This window comes from Melospiza melodia, chromosome 4 (assembly GCF_035770615.1).
Source record: "Melospiza melodia melodia isolate bMelMel2 chromosome 4, bMelMel2.pri, whole genome shotgun sequence".
In the NCBI taxonomy this organism is placed as follows: Eukaryota; Metazoa; Chordata; class Aves; order Passeriformes; family Passerellidae; genus Melospiza; species Melospiza melodia.
In genome coordinates, this window is record NC_086197.1 from 8,058,963 (window position 1) to 8,081,665 (window position 22,703).

At 41.0% G+C, this 22,703-nt stretch overlaps 1 protein-coding gene across 3 annotated transcripts in view; it reads right to left on the reverse strand.

Annotated features, from left to right (window-relative positions):
• Positions 1 to 3,681: 3,681 nt before the first annotated feature.
• The window catches only part of GRM3 (glutamate metabotropic receptor 3), a 105,531-nt gene continuing 86,509 nt past the window's right edge, over positions 3,682 to 22,703 (reverse strand). For all 3 annotated transcript variants that reach the window (XM_063153778.1, XM_063153776.1, XM_063153777.1), the window contains 3 exons: positions 14,697 to 15,763; positions 11,033 to 11,207; positions 3,682 to 4,229 (listed from right to left, as the gene is read on the reverse strand). In XM_063153778.1, coding sequence (XP_063009848.1) covers positions 4,156 to 4,229; positions 11,033 to 11,207; positions 14,697 to 15,763 — 1,316 coding nt within the window. In that variant the 3' untranslated portion in view covers positions 3,682 to 4,155. The remainder of the gene's footprint in view (positions 4,230 to 11,032; positions 11,208 to 14,696; positions 15,764 to 22,703) is intronic.

The window sequence follows — 22,703 nt, forward strand, 5'->3', positions numbered from 1 at the left end:
AAGGAAGCCAACTCATCCTAGAACATGCAATGTGTGTCACAGTATGCAGTGACATCCCCAGTCACCTGGCTGGGTGTGCCCACACCGAATTCACGCAGCAGGAACAAGGGAGACACAAGGATAGAGGGGTTTATGGGCTGCCATTGTGTTTTGGTTATTCCTCAGGATCTGTAGAGTTGGAGCTCATCAGGAAGAATTCTTTAAGGTCCGTGTACTGTGAGACTGATGCTGTAACAACACCTAAAAGCCACAGCAGGGTTTTGTGATGTGTGTTTGCTATCCCATCCTTTTCCTCTTGCAGAACCAGCCCAGCCTGGTCCTGGCCTTCTCTTCTTGCAAGAAGAAAGCTCAGTTTTGCCTGTGTTTGTGTGGCTGAGAAGCTTTGAGCTGGCTCTGGATAAACAGAGTCTTCTGCCCTTTGTCTTGTAGACTGCAGGCATCGGTGAGTAGGCAATGGCACCATGGACTTCAGACTGTATGTGGTGATGAGTAAAGGGTTTCCTTTGGTCTCCCTTACTCTAACTGTACTAATTGGGTGAAAGATTGCAGTGGAAATGTCCTTCGAGCTGAAATTTCTGGGTGTGGTCAGGGTATTTTGGACATATTTTTTCTGATTTCCAGAATTTGTTCCGTTCTGGGGGGACATAAAATATTTTAAATAGCTTTTAATTTTTCAATTTGAAAAGACAATTCATTTTTTAAATTAATTTGGCTATGAGTGAAACCATCTGTGTTCAATTAATTAAGGAAAAACAATCGCTGGAAGAAAAAAAAAAAAAATTTGGTTTACCACAGTAGACTTTGGTCTTGCTTTCAAAATTGAAGAATTGAACTGAAGATTTAAAAACCAAACAACACTTCTAGAAAAACCAAAACAAATCACCAAAAACCACACCCAAACCCATGAACAAAGACAAAACTCACAAACCTTGTTTATTTCAGATTGGCCTGCAATAAACTTTTTGAGTCTTATTTTTCTATTCTGCTAATAAATAAAAAGTGATCAGTTTTTCACAGACCTTTCTGCAATTGTGATTTTTATCAGAGAGCTGAGGTACCTGGAACTTATGACTTCTGAGTAAAAAACGGAAGTTTTCTTCAACCTCCAGTTAGGCATTGTAGATGCTGGGTTAAGCCTTTCTCTCATTTACAGCATTTCCTCTGATTTCAGCGTTTTACTCCCTAGTGTGCAGGGCTCAGAGCAGTGTGATTGCTCCCAAGGCTCACAGTCAGGGTGCTTGGGAGGAACTGTGATAGGACCCCTTCTGCTTTGAGGTGAATTGCTCAAATCTATAAAAATGATGGGAAAATAAAGATACTGGAAAAGGTTTGTACTCTAAATTCAAGTTTTACATAAATGGGTAAAAAACTATAAACAGTTATAAATAGAGAAACTAAAATAGTGATGTGAGACAACAGCAAAGGAAAAAAAATTTAAAATTCCCTTTCTTAAAAGGTTTTCATGCCCGTATGGTGTGGAAAACCTCTGCTTTGTCGTTTTCCTTTTCTGTCCTGCAGTGTTTTGAAACTGGATTACATCATCAGGCAATACCAAACAATCTGCATCCGTGGACATCCAATGGAAAGTAGTGAAAGTCTTTCAAGACAAAGCCAAATAAAATACAGGAATGTCAGGAACATTCAGTGGGGATGGAAGTCCAGAGCTCTGCATGTTTTGGTTGTTGGGTTTTTTTGAATGAAAACCCCACATGCAAGTGGCTTTCAAGCCAACTAAGTATTCATAGCAGGTGTTCAGACACAGACACTGGGTCATTTTCTCAGTAGTGCTATCAAAATGGATGAAAACTCCAGCACAGTGAGATCCTCACCTGCTATAAATTAACTTCAGTAATGCCAATTTCGATTCTGGGGCTGGAATTCATCTGACACAATGCCTTAATTTTCAGTGCAAACTCTGTGATCTGTGCAAGCTGTGCTCGCCTTTATTTGGAGAGTTTCATCCCTGCCTGAAGTGTCTGCCTGAGAGAAGCCAGGGGAATTATCTCTACTTCCTTCCACTGAGTTCAAAGGGAGCGGGGCTGACAATCTCAGATGTAGCCATTTACTTAGTCCTTGTAAACAGTGAGTGTTAGATGAGGTGCATTTGACCCTGGTTGTGGCTTTCCATAAAAATTGAGAAGAAACTCTCATTGGCCTGGGCATTTTTAAGAGCTCCATAAAGACGAGACATCCGAATTATGGTCAGATATTCTGACTTTTTGTCACATGTGACCAGCCTCTCAGTCCACAATAGAGCACACCAAAGTCAAATGAATGTAGCTGCTCAACTTGAGGTGCTTTAAGAGGTCTGGATTGGAAAGGAAGACTCCCAGCCTGTCACAACTTGACCCTGGGCCCTGCATCAAGGTGAGAAACAAGCCTGAAAATCAGGCATGCCAGAGGTTGTGAGAGGAAGAAGCTGAATGCAGAGCTCTGCAGGTAGGGTGGGCTGATCTATTCTGGGGAAGGTCACAGGGATTCCTGCTCTGGACAGCTCCATGATGCAGAGGCTTAAATGGCTGCCTCTGCCATGGAAGTGTTGACATCAAGTGTTCTTTGCTGGTGGACATGTGGAGCATGTGGACATGCTTGTAGAAAATACAAGCATCCATCTGTAAGTAGGAATTTTAAGAACCTGCATCTTTAATTTTTGCATTCCAAGTAACAGCTACCTCCTTTGCCAGTTCAGCCCTAAAGGACTTGCAGCTTTCCAGAAATCTGTGGAAACACCTGCAAGGGCAGGAGAACTGGGCTCCAGAGAACATGTACATCCCACACCACGCATCCATGGTCTCTGACTTTCAAGCCTCGCTGGTGCTGCCTTTGAAGTCAATGAGAATTTTGCTATTGACCTCAGCTGGAATGAGATCAATGGGAACAAGCCCTTAGGTAAATATGCTCAGACACATTAATCAAAGGTGTGTTTGTTTCCTTAATGACTTTTTAGACCTGGCAGAAGGGAGGATTTCAAATTGTTTCAATAGAGTGAGGGCAGCTTTAAGAGTGCAGTTTCAAAAGTCAGACTTTTAAGGTATTTTGCAATTGTCTAAGTAGGTGGTATGTATGTCTTGAAGCATTTGGTTTCAACATAAAGGTCACCCCAGAGACGTGTGTAAATGCCTCCTACATTTCTCTTTTTTGATTTTCTGGTCTCTGTGGTGCTCCAATTACCTTTCACAGCACTGTTGATGCAGACAAGCTGAACCAGCTTTGTTTTGGCTGGAGATATTAAACAGTCCTACCTAATTTTCTGACAGATTTTCTTCCAACCTAATCTAAATTCTCTTTGTTTTTATATGCTACCAATCTATTCTGTTCATGACAGCATTTAGTCGTGCCAAATGAGTGAACCAGGAGTCAAAAATTTTTTTGCTAACATCTCATTAAGATGAAATTAGACATTTTTACATTTGAAAATTACCCTCTATTTTAATAACAGAAAAAGAAATTGAGGAGCTTAAATAATGTGGGAGTTTTTAAGAAGAGGGAATTTCTATGTGACTTTGAAAGAGCATTAATCATAAGCACATATATTGTGATATGGATTTCATAACACAGGCACCCACCAACACACAAATACCTGATTTTTTTAATCCAGAATTTTTTCATCCTTTTTACCTAACTCCTCTCTAGAAAAATAGAATGACCTTGAGAGAGTAAGAAACAAAAATGAAACCATGCTGAAAAACTTTTATCCTTTTATTATTGGTGCCTTTACATTAATACTGGTGTTTTGTGCTGAGAAAACCAACCTGTTACACGTAAGGTAACTGTAATATACAACATAGAAATGCAGTCTAAGTTAATTACAACAAGGAGCTACAAAAAAAATTCGTAGGAAAGAAGTCACCTAACATTGCAACTGTGCTTGCAACAATCACTCCCTTACTGCAGGACTATGCACATTGTGAACCATGGTTATTTACATGTCCCTTACAACCGTTAACAACAGAAGGGCTAAAATCAGTCTAAAAAGTTCCAGAACATCACTATATACTGTACAATCCTCAAAAATAATTTATTACACTGTTTCTAAAAAAAGGTACTAATTTTGCTTGGATGTCTTTTGTTTTCTGGTGTTCTCTGGAGTGCACAACATGTGCAAAATTTTTGCCTAACAGTCTAAAAACTCAAGAACTGAACCACGAGCCACAATCACAGAGACGAAGTGGTGGAGTCCAGAACTTCCCTCCCGTTGCACACGGTTGGCACGTACATACTGGCAGATGCTGGAAGAGAAAGAGAGGGGAAAATCAGCTGATTTCAGCACAGCAAAAAGGGGCAACATGCAGGATTAGAATTTGTGCTGGTCTGGAGCACCTCACCCCATTTAACCAAGGTGCCTAATGAAAATATGTCAGCAGCAGAGCTGGTGGAGGTGCTGCTTGCATCTCTACATGGCAACTCAGACCTCAGGCTGAAGCATCCTCTGAAGAAATCTGATTTCACTTTGCTGCCCACTGGGAGCACAGAGGGTGATTACACTTCTCCAAGAAGTGTTGGAATAAAATAAATGATTTTTTATTTTTTTCCTCAATGATTCTGTGCCACTGGGTCTCACTTTGTAGCACTTTGCATGGTAGTGTGAATTAATACAGCTATAATGGTATCAAAATACCTCAGTAGAAAAAAGTGAAGCTTTGGATTTTTTTTGTGTTTTATTGGCAAGAAATGCTAAGGTCTGATCCTTTGAGTTTTCGCATAATTGGAGCGGACATTCATGAAGAAAATAAATGTAGTTTTAAACCCAGGAGATAATCTACCATATTAGAATTCTGTGTCAATCACCTTTTAATTAATAAAAATAAGAATTCTAAGAACATACTGGGTGAAGGGAAGAAATTTTTTAATAACTGAATTTAAAAGCAAGATTATTTCTCACCTAATCCCAGAATAATTTCTGCCTATAATATGCTTCACTTCTAGGAGTTCTGGATCAGGATTCAGCGTGCATCCAGAGGTGAGGACCAGATTCTGATCAACTTGTTTACATTTTATACATCAGTTTTTCATTGCTTTAGTGTTATTAGGAGACAATTAATCTGAGTATAACAATCTGTTTCCAAATGTATTTGTATTTTGAGCAGAGAATATATTGCCCTATTCTGCTTAAGTCTGTGGATTCTAATTTAAAAGCAAATTGTTTTGCCCATCTTTGTTAAAATTATCCATTGGGCATCAGGAATGTGTTTTCAGATACTCTGTGACATCTCTGCTCAGGGCACTATAGAGCTGCTTTTTGAAAGATACATTAGGTTAATGGTAACAGTGACCCAGAGAAATGTGATGCCTTCATCAGAGAAAACACACGGCAAGCAATGACTTAGTAAACTCAATCACCCAGTGTAAAAAGCAATTTATGCAGCTGACAAGGGCATGCTCAATCTTCCACATCTACTGCTGGCTGCACTCTCAGTTGCACACTGGTTCTGTAAAGACGCCCAGTATAAATTTTAGAAAAATTTATTCCTTCTTCAAATCAGCTGGTATTTTTCATTCTTTCATTGACTGAATTATTAATATTTCATGGAAAACAGAATTGCTGTAACAAAAAAAATTTAGAGGGATCTACTAATAACTAATTTAGGGGACTAACCTACTACTTAGAGGGCAGGACATCTTCCTGAAGCAGGAGACCCAAGAACGAGCCCCTTTTCTGGATTAGGTCAATGGAATTTGGTCTCTCACAACAAGGATGTGTGTTGTGAGTCACAGGTGTGGAGGAGCTGTTGTGTGTAAAAGACCACAGGGCATCATGCCTGTGATTTCTAAAAATTAATTTGTATTTTGTATTCTGGTTTTATATTCTGTTTTTAAGTGGGTATAATGTGGCAGCACAATGAGCTAAACTATTTTTAATTGTTATTTTTATTTTCTACTTTTTGTTGCAAAACAGAAAAAATCAGTTCTGCTCAGGAAACGTGATTCAAATCCCTATTCTACTGCAGTTTGGCTACAGGCAAAAGCATTTTTTTTCCATGAACTTCAGTCGCTTAACCAGAATTCTTTTAGCTTCAGGCTTGCTTTTTTTGAAGTCCAACACACTGACAAGCATGAATAGCTCAAATACTATGGTAACTGGGTCAGGAGGATATCAAAATTGGACAGAAATATATGGTGGTAGGTGAGAAATGAGTGCCCTTGCCTTTTAAGTTTTCCAGGCTTCCTGCACAGCATGGAGCTCTCTTGCAGTGCTGGGATGCAGTTATTAACTCTGCTGGGTGGAGTAAAGTGCTCACACTGAGCATCCAGCTCTCCTGAGACAGAACAAAAGACTTTGCTTTTCATTACAGACCTCAGCAGTGTTAATCACTGGCCCTGCAGGGTTCTCAGCTGCACTCTGTGTCTGATACAGCCGCCAAGGGCTTTCCTGGAATACTGCTGCATATGCAAGAGACACTTTACCTTCATTCTGTGTTGAGACCAAGGACAAAGTGTGACATCAGCAGAAGCTGGTTTGGCTCAAGTTCATGCTTTTGATCTCTCTTTTCCTGGCTGTCCCTCATTTTGCTTAGATAAACCAAGGGAAAGAACCAGAGGTACAATGCAGGAGCCCAGCACTGCCGTGGTGACCTTGCAGCTTTGCCTACACAGCCAAGAACAGGCAGAGCTGAATTTACTGCCTGTGTGCCGCTTGGAGCCATAGAGCCAGAGAATCTCCTGTCTTGGAAGGGACCCACAAAGGGTCATTGAGTCCAATTCCCCTCTGTGCACAGGGCAACCCCAGGAACCATGCCATATGCCTGAGAGCATTGTCTCCTCTACTCGTGCTCACAGCAGGACAGCTGTGAGTTAATCTCTGTTGTGTCAGGGCTAGTTTGGAGACAGGCTCAGGAAAATAAATTCAGAGGGAATAAAATTGTCAGTCTGGCTATAAAAAGTAGGTTCAATTCTCCTTGTGTGTCAGGACCCAGGACATCCCTCTGGCTGTCCTGAGCAGACAAGACCCCTGCCAGGAGTCTCAGAGATCCCAGCACAGAGCCCAAAAATGCCTATGGTTTTGATTATGACCCCTGGAGCAATTTACCAACCTTAGATGAAGATCTGCAAGCCATGACAAATTAATTAGAATGATAGTGAATTTATCACAAGGTGGAAAAGTTTTGGGGATTTTAGAATGGGGATTCAGGGGAACAAGACGGAAGGATCTGGGTGTGTCCAGCCTTTCTTCTTCTTGGCTTCCATCTTCGGGCTGGTGTTGGCACTTTTACGTCGGTTTAGAGTAGAAGCTCACTGTCCAACATAGGTGATAGGTATTGGAAAGTAATTGTAAACATTGTACACGTAGTTTTAGTATAAAGACATAACACCGCCCTGAGGCAGGCAGAGTGCCTGGAACTGTCTTGCTGAGCGGATCTCGGCTGGACAGGAGAAAGAATTTTATAGATAGGATACAATAAACAACCTTGAGACCAAGAACTGAAGAGCTCTGACTCCTTCTTCAACCACTGGGATGGGAAAAGGGACTTTAGAACTTTTCTCAGGGTCATTCTGAGCAGTGAGAGATCCTGACACTTGTGACCCCTGTGCAGGCCACCTGGAGGAGCTCAGCTCTGTGGGCACTCTCCATGTGGACCTAATTTGGATGAATGACATCTGGGTGTAAAAGCTTAGTCTGGATCATGAAGGTGCTTATGAATTCAGGAAGGTGAGTTCTCTGTGAAGTTTTATGGGTGCTGAAGCCCATAAAAGAGGAAAACGGGGGAACATCCCAATGGGGGAGGCACTGCGGGGACAACAGAACTTAGGCAGCACATAATGGGAATTTTCAGAACCAAATGGGAATTTTCAGAACCGAAACAGTGTGCACAAATATATACATGTTTCAAAACATGTCATATACCCAAGCACACTCTTACCCTGCCTTTGTTTGGCTTAAATCTATATTCTTTTTCTAGTCCAGACTTCGTCTATCAAAATGATCAAAGCTCAACACTAACACTTAGACTCCCCAAAAGCATCCTGTGTGCCACCTTTTCTCAGAGTGACCAGATTTCATGGTTCAGGAAGCTGTGTTAAAACTGTCTGTGTGTCACCTGTTGTTCAAGAGCCACCATGCTCATGGCATTCATGTTCACTGGAGTGAAGAGATGGTGGCAGCCCTGAGATGCAATGGAGGTGGCAATCTGTGGAGACAGGAAAAGCACTGACCCCTGGAGCTCAGATAATGCTAAAGAGATGGCTTTTCAAAGTTACTAGAATGCCCTAGAGCTAATTCTGATGAGTTTGATATTAAGAAGTTTCTGAATGATGAAAAAATGCCATCAAGACCAAAATAAAAACAAGCTGACCTCGCCAAGGAGTGATGAGAGGGATATTTTAGAAAAAGATTAGAACCAATTTGGATAGAAACCATTTTAGAGTTTTATAAAACACTAAATAGTTAAGAAAAATGATGGAAATTTATTTTAAATAATTATAAATTAATGGAAGGGAGTAAGGGAAGATTTTTCATCTTGAAAATATTGTCACTGTGATAGACAGTGCTATTTTCCAAAATAATTGTCCTAGATGGAAACTATGGGGCTGTTTCCTTTGTGTGTGATGGACTTTTTAGCCCTACTTCCATGTCTTCCCATGGTCTAAAAAGCCCAACAAGGTGAGCAGCCCTGATTCAATTAGGTGGAAGCAGTAAAAGTAAATAACTGCAGCAACCTTTCCAAACAATGAAATTGTAGGAGGTTGCAAGTCTGGATTTTTATGCTTTTCTTAATATTCTGAAGCTGTTCGCAAGCCTGATAATGCAGGTTTTAATGTGAAGATGTGCACTGAGGATGTCTCTCTGCTGCCTGCATGCTTACACACATGTTATTCAGCCATTAAAATTAAAGTATTAAATTCCAAAATTCAATCCACAATCCAGTAGAAAGTATTTATGAATCAAAATTATTTCTGACTAAGCTCATTCCATAGCATGAGAGTGTTAAAAAACTTGGAGAGACCACTTACACAAAATTGATAAAGATTGAAAAGAATCTCATGGGGCTTACCATTTCACCAAGGGGCCACACTTCTAAGAGTTTTTGGGAAATGATTGGTCTTTTGGGAGTGTTCAGCACTTCAGGCACATAGTGCCATCCCATTAAATTCTCCAAAATAGCAAGGAGTGTTTGCTCTCTGGTGCCAGGACCGGATGCAGTCCTGGCTGATGACACTGGGGACCTATAGAGCCAAATGGCTGATGTCTTGTTAGGGGACCCTGGGGATTCCTGCAGAGTGTTTTGGGGTGAGAGAGCCAGGAATGGCTGGGATCCCTTCACTTCCTAATCCTGCTAATGTGATACACAGGAGGGTGCCAAATTGCTGCCATGCTCTGTCTGAAATCTGAAGTGCTTGAGACAATTTTGAAATTTAAGTGACACTCAAAAACCTCAGGCTATTGTTATTGTGAATATGCTGGAAAAGCCTTGCTCTCTGCCCCCCCTTTCCTCTGTTTCCTATTACCCTCCTCTTTATAATTGTAGTGTGCTTTTCAATTAGATTTTCAGGGTGAACAAGCTGTCCAGAGAGTGTTCAGAGAGCTCTGTGGATGGGGTGCTGTGTGCTCCCATCTTTGATGAGTTGAGTTAGGTAAGCTAGACAAAGAAAAAATCCCAAACAAACATACAGGTGACCTATTCTTTTTTTTTTGTAATCCATAAAACTCTCTGAGAAACTCACCCAGAAAAGCAGTGACAGCCTCAAAACAAAATCACAGCTTGTGATGAAGAGAGTGAAGATGAAGGGAAGAAGGGAATCAGAGCAAATGAGTTGTCCTCGCAACAGAACACTGATTGCTTCTCCAGGCTGTGGCACTGACAAAGGCCATTGATCACGCTCTGCATACAGATGCAGCTTATGGCATCTCTTGGATGCATTTTCTGCAGACTTGGAGCCTTTCCTTGTAATGCAGGTGATGAGCCATTGAGAGCACGCTGTGTTGTGGCCCAGATCCTGTCAGTGTGCTGCTCTGACAGGAATCCTCCAAGGCAATCTGCTCTTGTCAGAGCGACAGTGGGACACGGGGGCTGCTTGGTGTGTGCACCAGGCTGGAGCCAGGGCCTGCAAAAACTTCCTGCCGACTTCAGTGAGCCCCAGAGCAGGCTCTGAGCTGACCCCAATGCCAGGGGGATGAGTTTTCCTCTCCAGACGCAAAGGAAATGCTGCTTTCACAGGGTTACATTGTCGCCGCATTTCTCTTCACAGAGAAAAGCAAGGCACAATTCTTCCCAAGAATATCTCTGGGTTTCACATTCTCTGAATGTCAGAGAAGGAAAAACAATTCTTATAATTTGCTGTGCCTGTGTTTGTGCAAAAGTAGAATGCAATATTGAGATTGTTTGCCCAGAGTGATGGTGTTTTGTTTCCTTGGCCTGTCAGGGCCAAGAGTGTGTCTGTGGGGACTGTTGGGTGACACTCACGAGAGGAGGGCAGTGGAGTGCTTGGCAGATTCAGTTTAGATGTAATGTAATATAGTGTAATATAGTATAGAATAATATAGTATAGAATAGTATAGTATAATAAATATATCTATTATATATCATATATTATATGTTATATATTAAATATTATATATTATAGATTATATATCATATATTGTATATCGTATATCATATATTGTATATTATATATTATATATTACATATTATATATTATATATTATATATATTATATATTATATATTATATATTATATATCATATATTATATATTACATATTATATATCATATATTATATATTATATATAATATATTATATATATTATATTATATATTATACATTATATTTATTATATTATATATATTATATTATATATTATATATCATATATCATATATCATATATTATATTACTAATATAATATAATATAATATAATATAATATAATATAATATAATATAATATTTAACCTTCTGATAAGATGGGGTCCTCCTCATAATTCTCTCCCCTTCGTCAGGGCTTTCCCTGCAAATTCTACATTACATAGTTGAGCCCCCCTTGTCTTTACCCAAACCCAGCACACCCCCACAGAAAGGTGGCAGATTTGTTACTCACACTGGGAGTAAGTGGTCCCGGTGCCACTGACACTGAACCTGTTGAGGTGGAGTCTGTGAGTGACCACATTCTTCTGAGGCTGGAAAAGGATGATGTGCACTTTGGGTGCAAACAGGCAGCCCAGCACAACAAAGCCACTGAGACTCACAGAGATGCACATGGTGGTGGTTTGCACCTAGGAGAGAGTGGACACAAAGCACTGGGTTTCAGTATGGAGAGCTCTGAAATGCCAAATATTAGAAACATTATTACATAGCAGCATGAACCGCTGTCCTGGGAGTTTGTAATTGTGCAGGTTGGTGTGAGCCTCTGTTAAATCCTTATCATCCACAATCCCACTATCATGGGAATGAGATGCTGATGCTGGTAGTGCCCTGTGTCTCTGCATCTCAATGTCATTAATTGTGTTCTCCTTTGTTTTTGTACAGAAAGGATAGATCTGCTCTCTTTCTCTCCTACCCCTGATCTCTAACTTGATGAGAGAGCCCTCTGTAGCGCTTGTCATGCAATATCTGAGCCATGTTGGCAGCAGTGGGAACCAGCTCACGCAGGGTGTACATTGTGTGGGTTAACATCAGTTGTCTCATGCAAAGCATCCATCTGAAAACCGGTATAGTCTCTAGCTCCAGTCCTAATCAGAGAATTGAGTAAGCCTTTGCAGAAATATAGGTGTGATTTGGAGTAAAGAACATATCTGGTGACTGTTTTCAGACTGGGTCTGAAAGGTGCCCTGATTTTGAGACATCTCTTTTTGGGCTCAGAAATGAATTGTTTGTAATGCTGCAGGATTTTAGAATAGTTGCCTTGGGGCATTTGTTAGTATAGCTTTGCTGGCACTGTCTATCTTTTATTCTTTTTATTCAATAGTATAACTAGCTGCCAGTTTACTGCCTCATTTTCAGTTTATATTCTTTTCTTCCAAGCAGATTCCTTAATTAAGATGTTGAATTAAACTGCTTTAAACTCTGTTGCTTAATTTGAACGATTATACATCTATGGCTCATTTTTCTTTAGTTATACTCCAGCAGTTCTTTGAGATTAGCCTTCTTCCATGGGAATGCTTCTCATATCTCCTTGTGAGAAATAATTGGCGCAAATTGGAAAACAGAGTAGGGAATGGACATTGTTGCTTTATTTATATACTGAGCACAACTGGTGTTTTGTCATCAATGAGGATAATTAATGTGGTCATTTAATAATTGCTCTTTGCAGATTGTGGGTGTTGCAAGCACCATGGAATGTGCTCAGCTTTCACAGGGTGAGTGAACAAGGAAGATCCATCAGAGCCTGCATGATAAAGGAATGCCTTAGCTTCACATTCTCCTTCCCCTCTCTGCCTTTTGTCCACGGAACTGTGCTGTCAGGTCAGGTGGATGTTGAACTGGTGCTGTATGGGTAAGACAAGAAAGGAATTTTCTTATAAAATAAGAGTAAATGAAGCTACCTTTATTTTCCTTTGTTTCAAGTTACGTTTTTTTCGCTATCAAAGCCCTCTCCCCCCACCCTGCTTTTCCTAGTGTTTATGCTGCCCAGAGCAGCTCAGCTGTGCTGGCATAATTATACACTCAATCAATTAAATGATTTGGGTTAAAAATAGCTCCATGCCAGAGGGTTCCTTTTAATCCAGGTCACTCTGGTGGTTCAGTGTGTAACCCGGCCTCACAGACTGGGCTGGTGTGCTGGCAGGATGGAGGGAATCCCACTAGACCATGACTTATGCTAAGGCACAAGGACAACAGGGAGGAACAGTTTTGGGACTGCCAGTATGGCTTCACCAAGGGCTACAGATGCCATTTGTCTGGAATTCTGTAAAGCCTTTGATAGGTGCCCCCCAGCACCATTCTCTCTAATTGGACAGGTATGGATTTGATGTTAGGTGAATAAGATATTGGTTGGATGGTCACACCCAGAGGACAATGGCTCGGAGTCCTGATGGGCATCAGTGACAAGTGGTGTCCTTCAGGTGTCCATATTTGGACCAGTGTTATGCAATATCACCCTAAATTACATAGATGAAGGGATCAAGTGTATCCTCACCAAATTTGCAGATAACTCCTGGCTGAGTGGGGCTGTTTCTAATGCTGTTTATTGTGATGCTACCAGACTAGGGCTACGTTAGGATGGCACAAGTTGATTCAGAGTCAACATGTGACACCACATGGAAATTAAATTTGGGCTTTTCAAAGGTACCCCAGAAGTGTAGACTTGTCATGAAAGTACCAAAAAGAAGTTAAAAACATTTTCTGCTCTTTTTGTAGTACTTGAGTTGGTTTGTTTGGAACCTTGTATATAAATTCAGTTCCTACAAGTGGTTCTGAAAACTCCACTCAGGAGATAAGGCTGAAAAATTCTGCTTGAACAATCAAGTCATGCTCCTCTTGGCCATTAATGTCTGTACTGCCCACTCATGTGACTGTCTGCACTGATGTTTCCCTCCTCCTGTGTCTGTCTTCCTGATTGCTTTGGGTGTCCAGAGCTGTTCCCTAGTGCCTTCCTTAAACTTTTCCTTCATTAACTTCAATCCATTACTTGCTATTCTAACTTCTCCTGAGACTGAATAATCCCTTCCTCTCATTTTGTTGCCTTGAAATTATTTATGGTCTGTGATCACGTCTCCCTGGGTTTACTCTTGTCTAGACTAAATATATTTAGCTCTTTTACTGTCACTCTGCGTGTCTCTCTGCGTCATTTGTTACTTATCCTTGTTTTCTAGAGGTTTTCAGTACATTTCAGTACATTTCCAGATGAGTAAAATAGTACTAAATATATTATTCCAGGCCACATCAAAAGTATGTTAAGTGACATTATTAACTCCACAGTTTTATATGCTGTTTCATGTACACACTCTTGGCAATAACATCCCCCTAAGGTAATCTACCTTTCTTCTGGGCAGAAAGTTGAACTAATTCTCTGCAAACTGCTGCAAGGACCAACTCACACAGTCACTTCTCACATCGTAATAACTGTGAGATTTCCAGTGGAGCAGATCTGAATCTTTTTTCTGAGACAATTCCCTTCTCTTCAAAAATACGATTTTATTGAACTTGAAGCTTTGCAACACTATCTGACCTGACAATTTAAACGCTTTAGTGTTTCTAAAGTTTGCTAGTGAAGGCTGACCAATATTTGCTGCTCAGTGAGGTATGTGTTTTATAAAGTGCAGAAAGAATAAAAAGTTCTGTACTTAAACAGAATATTTGTTGAACTTTTTTAAAATAACCCTGTTTCATAGGAAATTTTGAAATTTGATCCTTATATTTTTATTTGAAGGAAATACTATGCTTTAATACCAGATTCTTTTGCAGAGGAGACTGGTTAGTACAGATTTTATTTTAAGCGGAATTTCTGCCAAATAACTCATTATGACTGATTTTAGGTCATTTAGGGCTGTCACTTCAGATAGTGATGAACCCAAATGAATACTTAATCCATATGTTACACCTCTATTGCAATCAAATTAACAGAATTAATCCCTTTCAGCTCTGACTGCACATACTATTTTTGAAATTATAGTATGGTGAGCCAAAATCTGGTAACATAGAAAGAGAACTTGTTTGCAAGGGACCCAGGGCCAAAAGAAGTGACAAAAAGCCTTTAGTGAATGCTGACATGGTCCTTTAAAGTGTTGCATATGATTTATGGAAACAGATGTCCAAAGACTTACTCTGTAGTCACTGGATGTCACATAAAATATGGGGAGAAAGGCCAGCCAAATGATGCACGTTGTGTACATTGTGAAACCGATGAACTTGGCCTCGTTGAAGTTCTCTGGACATTTCCTGGTTTTGAAGGCATACACAGTGCATAAAACCACGAGGATGACATCGTATGTCAAGGACATCAGCATACTGGAATCTTTGACGTTGCATTTCAGGATGACAGTCTCCCTCTTCTCGGGAAGCGTGTATCGCCGGGTGCCCGGCGCCTCCAGGATCAGCCACACGGACACCACCACCACCTGCACCAAGATGAGGCTCAGGCAGATGAACACCTGAGAGCTGGGGCTGATGAACTTGGGCCTCTGAGCGCCGTTCTTCACGCCATCGAATATCCTGGCGATGCAGTTCGTTTTGGTCAGGAGGGCGGAGTAGCAGACGGCAAAGGAACTTCCCAGCCCCAAACGGCGGAGGGTGCAGATGGCTGGAGAGGGCTTGGCTATGAAGAAGAAGGTCATGCTGTAAGACAGGAAGACTCCAAAGAGCAAAATGTAGCACAGTTCACGGCCAGAGGCTTTGACCAGGGGCGTGTTGTTGTGCTTGATAAACACCCCAATGACCATGAAAGTGCAAATAAAGCCCAGGCATGCGATGGTGACAGGACCTATTGCCCAAGCATCTTCCCACTTGATGTAGTCTTCTGGTAGGTCATAGCAGCCAGTCAGGTCAGCTGTGGGCCATTTTCCAGGCCCGCAGTCTGCACAAGTGAATTCATCAGCCAGGTACTCATAGGTTTCACAGGGGATACAAATCCAGCAGCAGACATCTCCTGGTTGCATGTTCTTCATCTCATTGGGAGCGCAGGGGTCGCTGCACTGGGAGACAGGGACAGAGTTCCTGGACCAGTGGATAGAGTCTACCTCCAGTGACAAAGTTTCTGCCCACTGACCAACCTTCACGTAAGAGTATCTGTCTCCAGTGAACTGGAAATTGAACACGTTGTATCGTCCTATCCCGTCCCCATAGGCATCAAATTTGACCATGCTGTCTGCGTCATTGGGAGGGTTGAATGGAGCTGAGGAAAAACAAAAAAAGAAAGAAATAGAGAAATGTTATTACCAAAGCTACATATGGTATTTTTTTCCAGCCCTTTGGCAAGCACAGGCACCTGCTTATAGAACTCAATTCAGTTTTCAACAGTAAGTCAAGAGGTTTGTGTCTGTCTCAGTTTTGAACTTGGGAGAAGAGCTCAGATAATGGAACTCCACTTTACATTTATAAATCTAAGATTACCAATGTCCTTACTTTATTTTGTCTTGGATATGAAGCAGTTCCCTAATTATTTCTCCCAGTATGCATCACATACTGCCTCTCACATTTTCTCTTGAAAGAAAGAGGAGGTCTGCTCCTGAGTCTCAGCATTTTTTGGTGAAACTTGGCTGCCATGGTATAAGAAAAAATTAAACAGTTGGGTCATTAAATGACAGTTTTGATGCCAACAGTCTGGAATGCAGTTGAATAGAGGAATAATTTTAGGATGATGAAGAAATAACTGTGAAATCCTCACAAATTTCTTTCTATGTCTTTTTCTCTTCTCCCTGTGTTGTAAGAAGTTTTGAATACCTTCTATTTTGCTTCAGTTTTACCAATTTCTGATATTTCTTGTATGGTCTGAGGTCCCCAGCACATGCTGCTTTGGTCCGGTGTCTTGTTTGGAGAACAGATGATCAAACCTCAAACTGAATCTGGGACTTTCTGTGAATTCAATATTGCAACACTTCTAACTGGTAAGCTCTGCAGAGTTTTGTTTTTCCTCCAGCTGAGGCTTACCCAGGGAATGAAAAAATATTAAAAATCTGGGAAGAAATTGAATTTACCATGTGATTTATTGGTCATTTACTGTAGCATCAAAGGTAAAAAGCTTTACAGGCAGGAAGCAAAAGGATTTTTTTTTACCATTGATGAACAATAAAGGTGATTTTATTTCCCAGTGTCTTTGGCCATAGAAGTGGTTCCACTGTCATTGCTGGAATAAATCTCTTTCCCTGCCTCTGTGTCTATACTGTGCTTGAGCTTGAGCAATATCGTATAAGGGTGTAATACCTTCCTCCACTTCAATCTCCAGATACTTTGGATTTCTTCTGGTGGATTTATTTAGCTTCTTTAAAACACAGAGGCCAACTTCTTTCACCTTTATTCCTGCAGAGCATTACCTTATTTTGAAGGACTCTGGCTAAGGTCAGTAAAAGGGACACTGGGTGTTGGCACAGAAGCCCCAGCTGGAGGGTTGAAATTGTGATCTGAGCATCCTCAGGTGCTGCACTTGGAGGGCATTTCCTCCCAGATTTCTTCTTATTGTAGGGCAAAGTTGGAATATAATTTACAGCCACCTGCAAATTGAGTCTTCTGAGTCTTCTGAGTCAAGACTCTGCTTGTTCTCATCCCTGCCCTCTCCTGCTCCTCCCCACCTCAGCTGTGTCAGCCACAGTGGTGGACAGCCTTGGTTTGCAGGATTTCAGAATCATGGAATTGCAGAATAATCCAGGTAGGAAGGGACCAGCCCCTGATCCAACCCCCTGCTCAAGGAGGGCCATCCCAGAGCACATGGCACAGGATTCATCCAGACAGCTCTGGAATATCTCGGTGAGGGAGGCTCCACACCCTCTCAGGCAACCTGTGCCAGTGTTCAGTCACTGCACACAAAAGGAGTTCCTTCTCATGTTCACGTGTTCAGTTCTGTCTTTGCTTCTGTCTTATTGCCATTGAGAAGAGCCTGGCTCCCTTCAGATACCCCCACACACTGATGAGGTCCCCTCTCAGCTCTGTCTTCTGAAGGCTGAACAAGCTCAACTGCCTCAGCCTTTCCCCATAAAACAAATGTTGCAGCACCCTTATCATCTTTATACCCCTCTGCTGGACTTGTCCCAGGAGCTCCATGTCTACCTTGTACTGCATAAATTAGGACTGGATAGCCCAGGAATCTTTAAGAAGTTTATTTTATCATTTTTTTTGGTCACTCTTGGCATCTAGTTGTAACACACTGTAGTCCAACAAGACCTCTGAGAGCACAAAATTAAGAGCAACATAATCCTCCCCCAAATGGCCAGTTCTGCTGGAAGTGACATGCTCTAAATTAAACAGGTAGATAAATTAAAAATATAGGTCAACAAGAAGAACATGAAGCAGCTTTCCTCCTCTCCCTCCTCCTCCTCATGCCCAGGCATGCAGGTTCCCTCATCCAGGAGCAGCATTAAAACGAAATCATAATGCAGCACTTAACAGCTCCTCAATAATGTGCTGTCATTGCCAGTGTCTTATTTCATTATTCATAACACTTATATAGATTGTAGGAGCTGTTAACACAGCAGCCCAGCTTTAAGAGCCAGTTTATTCACTTCAGTGTTATCCAGGCCAGCTCCTGAGCTGGCTGAGAGCCTCTGACTGCTGCTGGCACCAGTGGGGCTGCAGGTCAGGAAGACAAAGTGCAAACTCCTTCTGTGACATCTCCTGTCAAGGGCATAGCTTGAAGGCCACAAGCAACCCAGTGCAAGTTACCTGAGGGTCTGAAACACCAGCACTTTTCAGGAAAGAATTCCCTCTCCATAACATGTTTAACAACTTCTTATAGAAGTTCTGAGATAATATTTGTCATTTAAATCGAGAAAAGTATTTGTCATTTAAATAGAGAAAAGTATTTTCCTTAGATTTTGCAGGTAGGTTCACAAGGCAAAGCAGGTAATTTCACACAGAGTTAGCTTGAAGCTCAAGTATAATTGCCTTCCATAAGGCTGTTCCCACGCTACAAGAAACAAAAGATTTTTGTAGGACAACATGTTCTAAGTTAACCAAAGCTTGCAGCTTGAAACGTTCATTTTTAGGGGCTGCTGATAGAGGAAAATAAATCACCCACTTTCAGATGGAAAGGATGAAATCATTTAACCAAACAATGATGTATTAAATTATAGTATGGTGAGCCAAAGCCTACAAATGAGCCCACTGGGTGGCAGCAATTAATATACCCACTGATTGCAAATAAAACCACTAAGGCATTTTAACGTATCATTTATCAACATGTTCTAGATCCTGTAGAAGCACTCCCAAAAACCAGTGTTTTCACAAAATATGATGCAATAATAATCATAAAATTAAGATGTTTATAGGCAAGAAAGATGCTTATCACAAGAAGGCAGGATCTTATGTTTTAGAGTAAAAATAACAGTTTTTGCAAATTGATCTTTCCAGAGATGATGTCAGGCTGTCATAAGTCACTCTGCAAATTCTTTTGTATATCTCAGTTTTTAGACCTGAGAAACCTGCAATTTGTATTGCAGGTATTTCTGGCAGGTCTATTTCAGAGTTGTAGCTCAGCTCTTTTACATCCATCCCTTGGGAGAGGACAGACAAGAGTCCCTGGATCTCATCAGCTGCTCGCTAAGAGGCTGAGTGACAAAATGAACTTTGCCTCCTTTGAGCCTTTGAATCTTCTCCTTCCCTTGCACTTCATGAAACGAGCTACTCCTGTGTAAAGCACTTATACAAGAGGAATTTTGTAGAAGAAGTTACCAAGGAAAAGAAAGGATAATTAGAAAAGACCTAAAGCAGTGATGCTTTGTGCTCCAGCTTGCAGCATTTCAGCAATGAAGGTGCAGCAGCAGTGGCATTTATAAGAGCAGGAGGGCAGAAGGCAGAAATCTTTGGAACCCCAGTGCAGGCAGCTCAACTCTGTCAGCTCCCTGGAGAAATCCTGCTGGAGGAGAGGATTCCACTGTGCAAGTGGAGGACAAACTCCTTCAGCTTCAGATAAGAGAGGAATAACTGCAGATTTATGACATTTAGTAGCAGATACAGATAAGAATATAAAATAACATCATAGATTTTATGTAGTGAATAATGTAATTTGTTTCCATCTCCCTAGGTGGGATCAATTTTTCCAACATTCATATAACTTGCAAAAATGTGCTTATCTGCTGTTGGAAGCAGGTGAGTTGCTTTTATTTAGAAATCTTTAATATTTTTGGTGTCAGTGATGTACAGCTCTTGGAGACATGAAAAATTTCAGATAGAAAGTTCTGGATGGGAGATTTCTTTTATTTTTGGGCAAAACCTTTATTTGAAGAGGCAAGATGAGAAATACATTTAAATACTTCTAATTCTGCACAATGCCTCGGTTGAGTGAAAAACACTCCAGGATTTTTTAACAAGGAATGAATAGATGAGGAAAAACAAATCAGTTTTCATCCTAATTAGGCACTGGAAATCTTTTAAGAGGCCAAGCAGCCTAAGGAAAGATGTGTGTCATCTTAACTGGCTTGGAATCAGATGGGTTTTGTTTGTCAGCAGCATCTTTGGGCCAGGAAGGATATTTTGCGTGGAGTCTCTCATGTGTCTGGCACAGATTTGAGTGCGTAGATGCTGTCCCGTAGAAAACATCCTCAGGAACACTTCCTGGTAGGAATGACGACAGATATCCCTACATCCAAGAACATTCTTCATGTCCATTGAAACATGCCTCTGTTCTTTCTTTGCAGAGTGCGTTCTTTCTGAACAAGGCACAGATTACAGAGGCACAGCTCACTAGCTGGGAGGTAATTCATTAATAGCAAGGCTTGATGAAAGCACTGCAGCTTTTCAGCTTGGCAGTTGGGAGATTTCAGTTGGTTCAGAAAGAGGTGTAAAATGGGCTATTGGGTGCACTGAAGGTACCTTCTTCCACAGCTTGTTGGCCCCAAAGACTGTGAGGAGATCCTGATTAAATAGAAATGGAAAAGTAAAGAGGGAGCAGGCTGGAGTTTCTGGAAAGTTGAGTAAAACCTCCTTAGTCTCACTAGGTGGTGCTGCAAAAACTCCAAACTCCTGATTTAATGTTGAAAAATAAGAAATTTTTTTATGTAACAGAAAAATATAGTTATTTTTTAATCCCCCCTACTCTTCCTGTTACGTATTGAGGGCAATGCCTTTTAAAAACACTTTCATGGAGAGCCTAGATAATAATATAACAGGACATGTTGTGTTTGTCCAACAGGCTCATCTGTGTGTAGGATGCCTTATCTTGAAAAGTATCAGAAAAGACCCTGAGAATGTACATTTCTTTTAATTCTCTTTTATTTTTAGCTCAATATGCCTTGTTGAGGTCAAAGTGACTTATTTCTGCTTGGCTGAACATTTAGACCAAGCAACAGAGACCTGATGCACCCACTCCTGTTTCAGCTTCAGCACAGCACAGCTGGTTTCATACATGATTGACAGAAGGCACATTGAAATTTGGCAATTTAGAATTTAGTATGGGGAAAGATCAGAGTGAAGTGTCACTAGATTGTACCTCTCCACAATTAACAAAATACCAGTTTCCACAGAGACCAGCCCTTTTAATCTCTGCACTACTGTCTCTGGATGGGTTTTGGTCATAGGAAGCATTGCTTCTTCTCATTTAAGAAATGAATGAGACAAATGAGACAGGTTAGTCCTCTAAAAATGTAATTTTCCTATCTATGTCTACAGACTTTCCATTCAGGTCTGTGGTTAAGATAGACACTTGCTGTAGAGAGTTTTGAAGCTAGTTGTAGACCCCCCACATCTTTTGCACTAGTCAGAGACAGAAATGTTTTTGTTGCAAAGATGTGCCAAGGGATAAATGTGGATGAGTTATCCCCACACTTGTGTCCTACAAAAGAGAATGAGTATTGAGTATTTCTAGGGCTCACTATAGAGTGATATCTAGAATAGCCCAGCCAAACTGTCCTTTTTCTGTTGACCACCAGGAGAGTGACTATCTGAAATACACCCACTATTTATGTATCTGGAGCCAAGTGGGATGAATATCACCAATGTCTGGGGCAGAAAGGCTCCCAGCTGGAGCATCCACGGGTGCAGCCTGTCCAAGCTCTCTGCAGTACCTGAGAGCAGGTACCAGGAACATTTGCAAAATAAAATAAGAAGGATCTGAAAAATGAGAACAATTCCTTCAGCTTGTCATTATCCTCATTATCCTCAGCCTGGCTGAGCACGGAGCTCCCAGCCTACCCTTCCTGTGAATTGCTTGCCTCGAGCTCAATGTTTTACATTTCCAGGTATGTGTTGTCCTCTTGCTTGTGCAGCTCTTGGGCATAAGTGTGGTCTTTAGGACGTGGGGAGAATGAAGTAGACGCTAAGTTACAAACCTTCTTTAAGAAAAATAGGAAATTGCCCTTATTTCTTTTAAGGAAATTTAAGGAATTAAAAAAAGGATTTAATCTTAAAGTGTTTAGGTTTCAAGACATGGAAGTTAAAAGCATGTAAAAATTCTGCGCTCATTGTATTTCTCCTTAAAAATACAAACAATCTCCCCTGAAATTAAGAATGTTTCTTGCAGTTTTTCAGTTTAACTTTTAAATAAAACAAATACGTATGGAAAATCATCCAAGGTGTTTTTCTTTTTTTTTAAATGTCTGTTAAGTTGATAATTAATATGAGTAATTCCTGCGATTCCAACATAGAAGTGCCTTTCAGTTGATACCATTCTTTTAATTTAAGTTTATCCACTTAAGGAAATGGTTGTCACAAGAGGCAAAATGCATGCAATGTAATTGAAACCAGCAATCAACTTGCAATTACAAAGGAAATTAAACCATGACTTCAAACTGCCTAACTCCCCCCTCAGGCCAGCTCCCTATTTTGTATACAGAAGCAAGGGGAACCCATTCCCATTATGAAGAATTATGGCCACTGTTTGGGGTGGCAGCACAGCTCAGGAGCTGGAACTGTGAGCTCTGGGCTGGCCTTTGGTAGCTCCTGAAATGTTTTGATCCAGGGAAAATTTGAGTTGGCTGGTGGGTTCTCTGTCAGATGCTGGACATTAATGTTTCTCTCAGAGAACATGATTGATTTTTTGATCGTGATTTTCTGTCAGTTCAGGGGTTATGGGTGCCCTGTGTCCAATTTGAACATTTGGCTGAGGGACATTCCCATGTAACCTCCTCAGAGCTGGGCACTGGTGCTGGGTCTTTTACCCCTCTCTTTCCAGTGCATCCAAGGTGCAG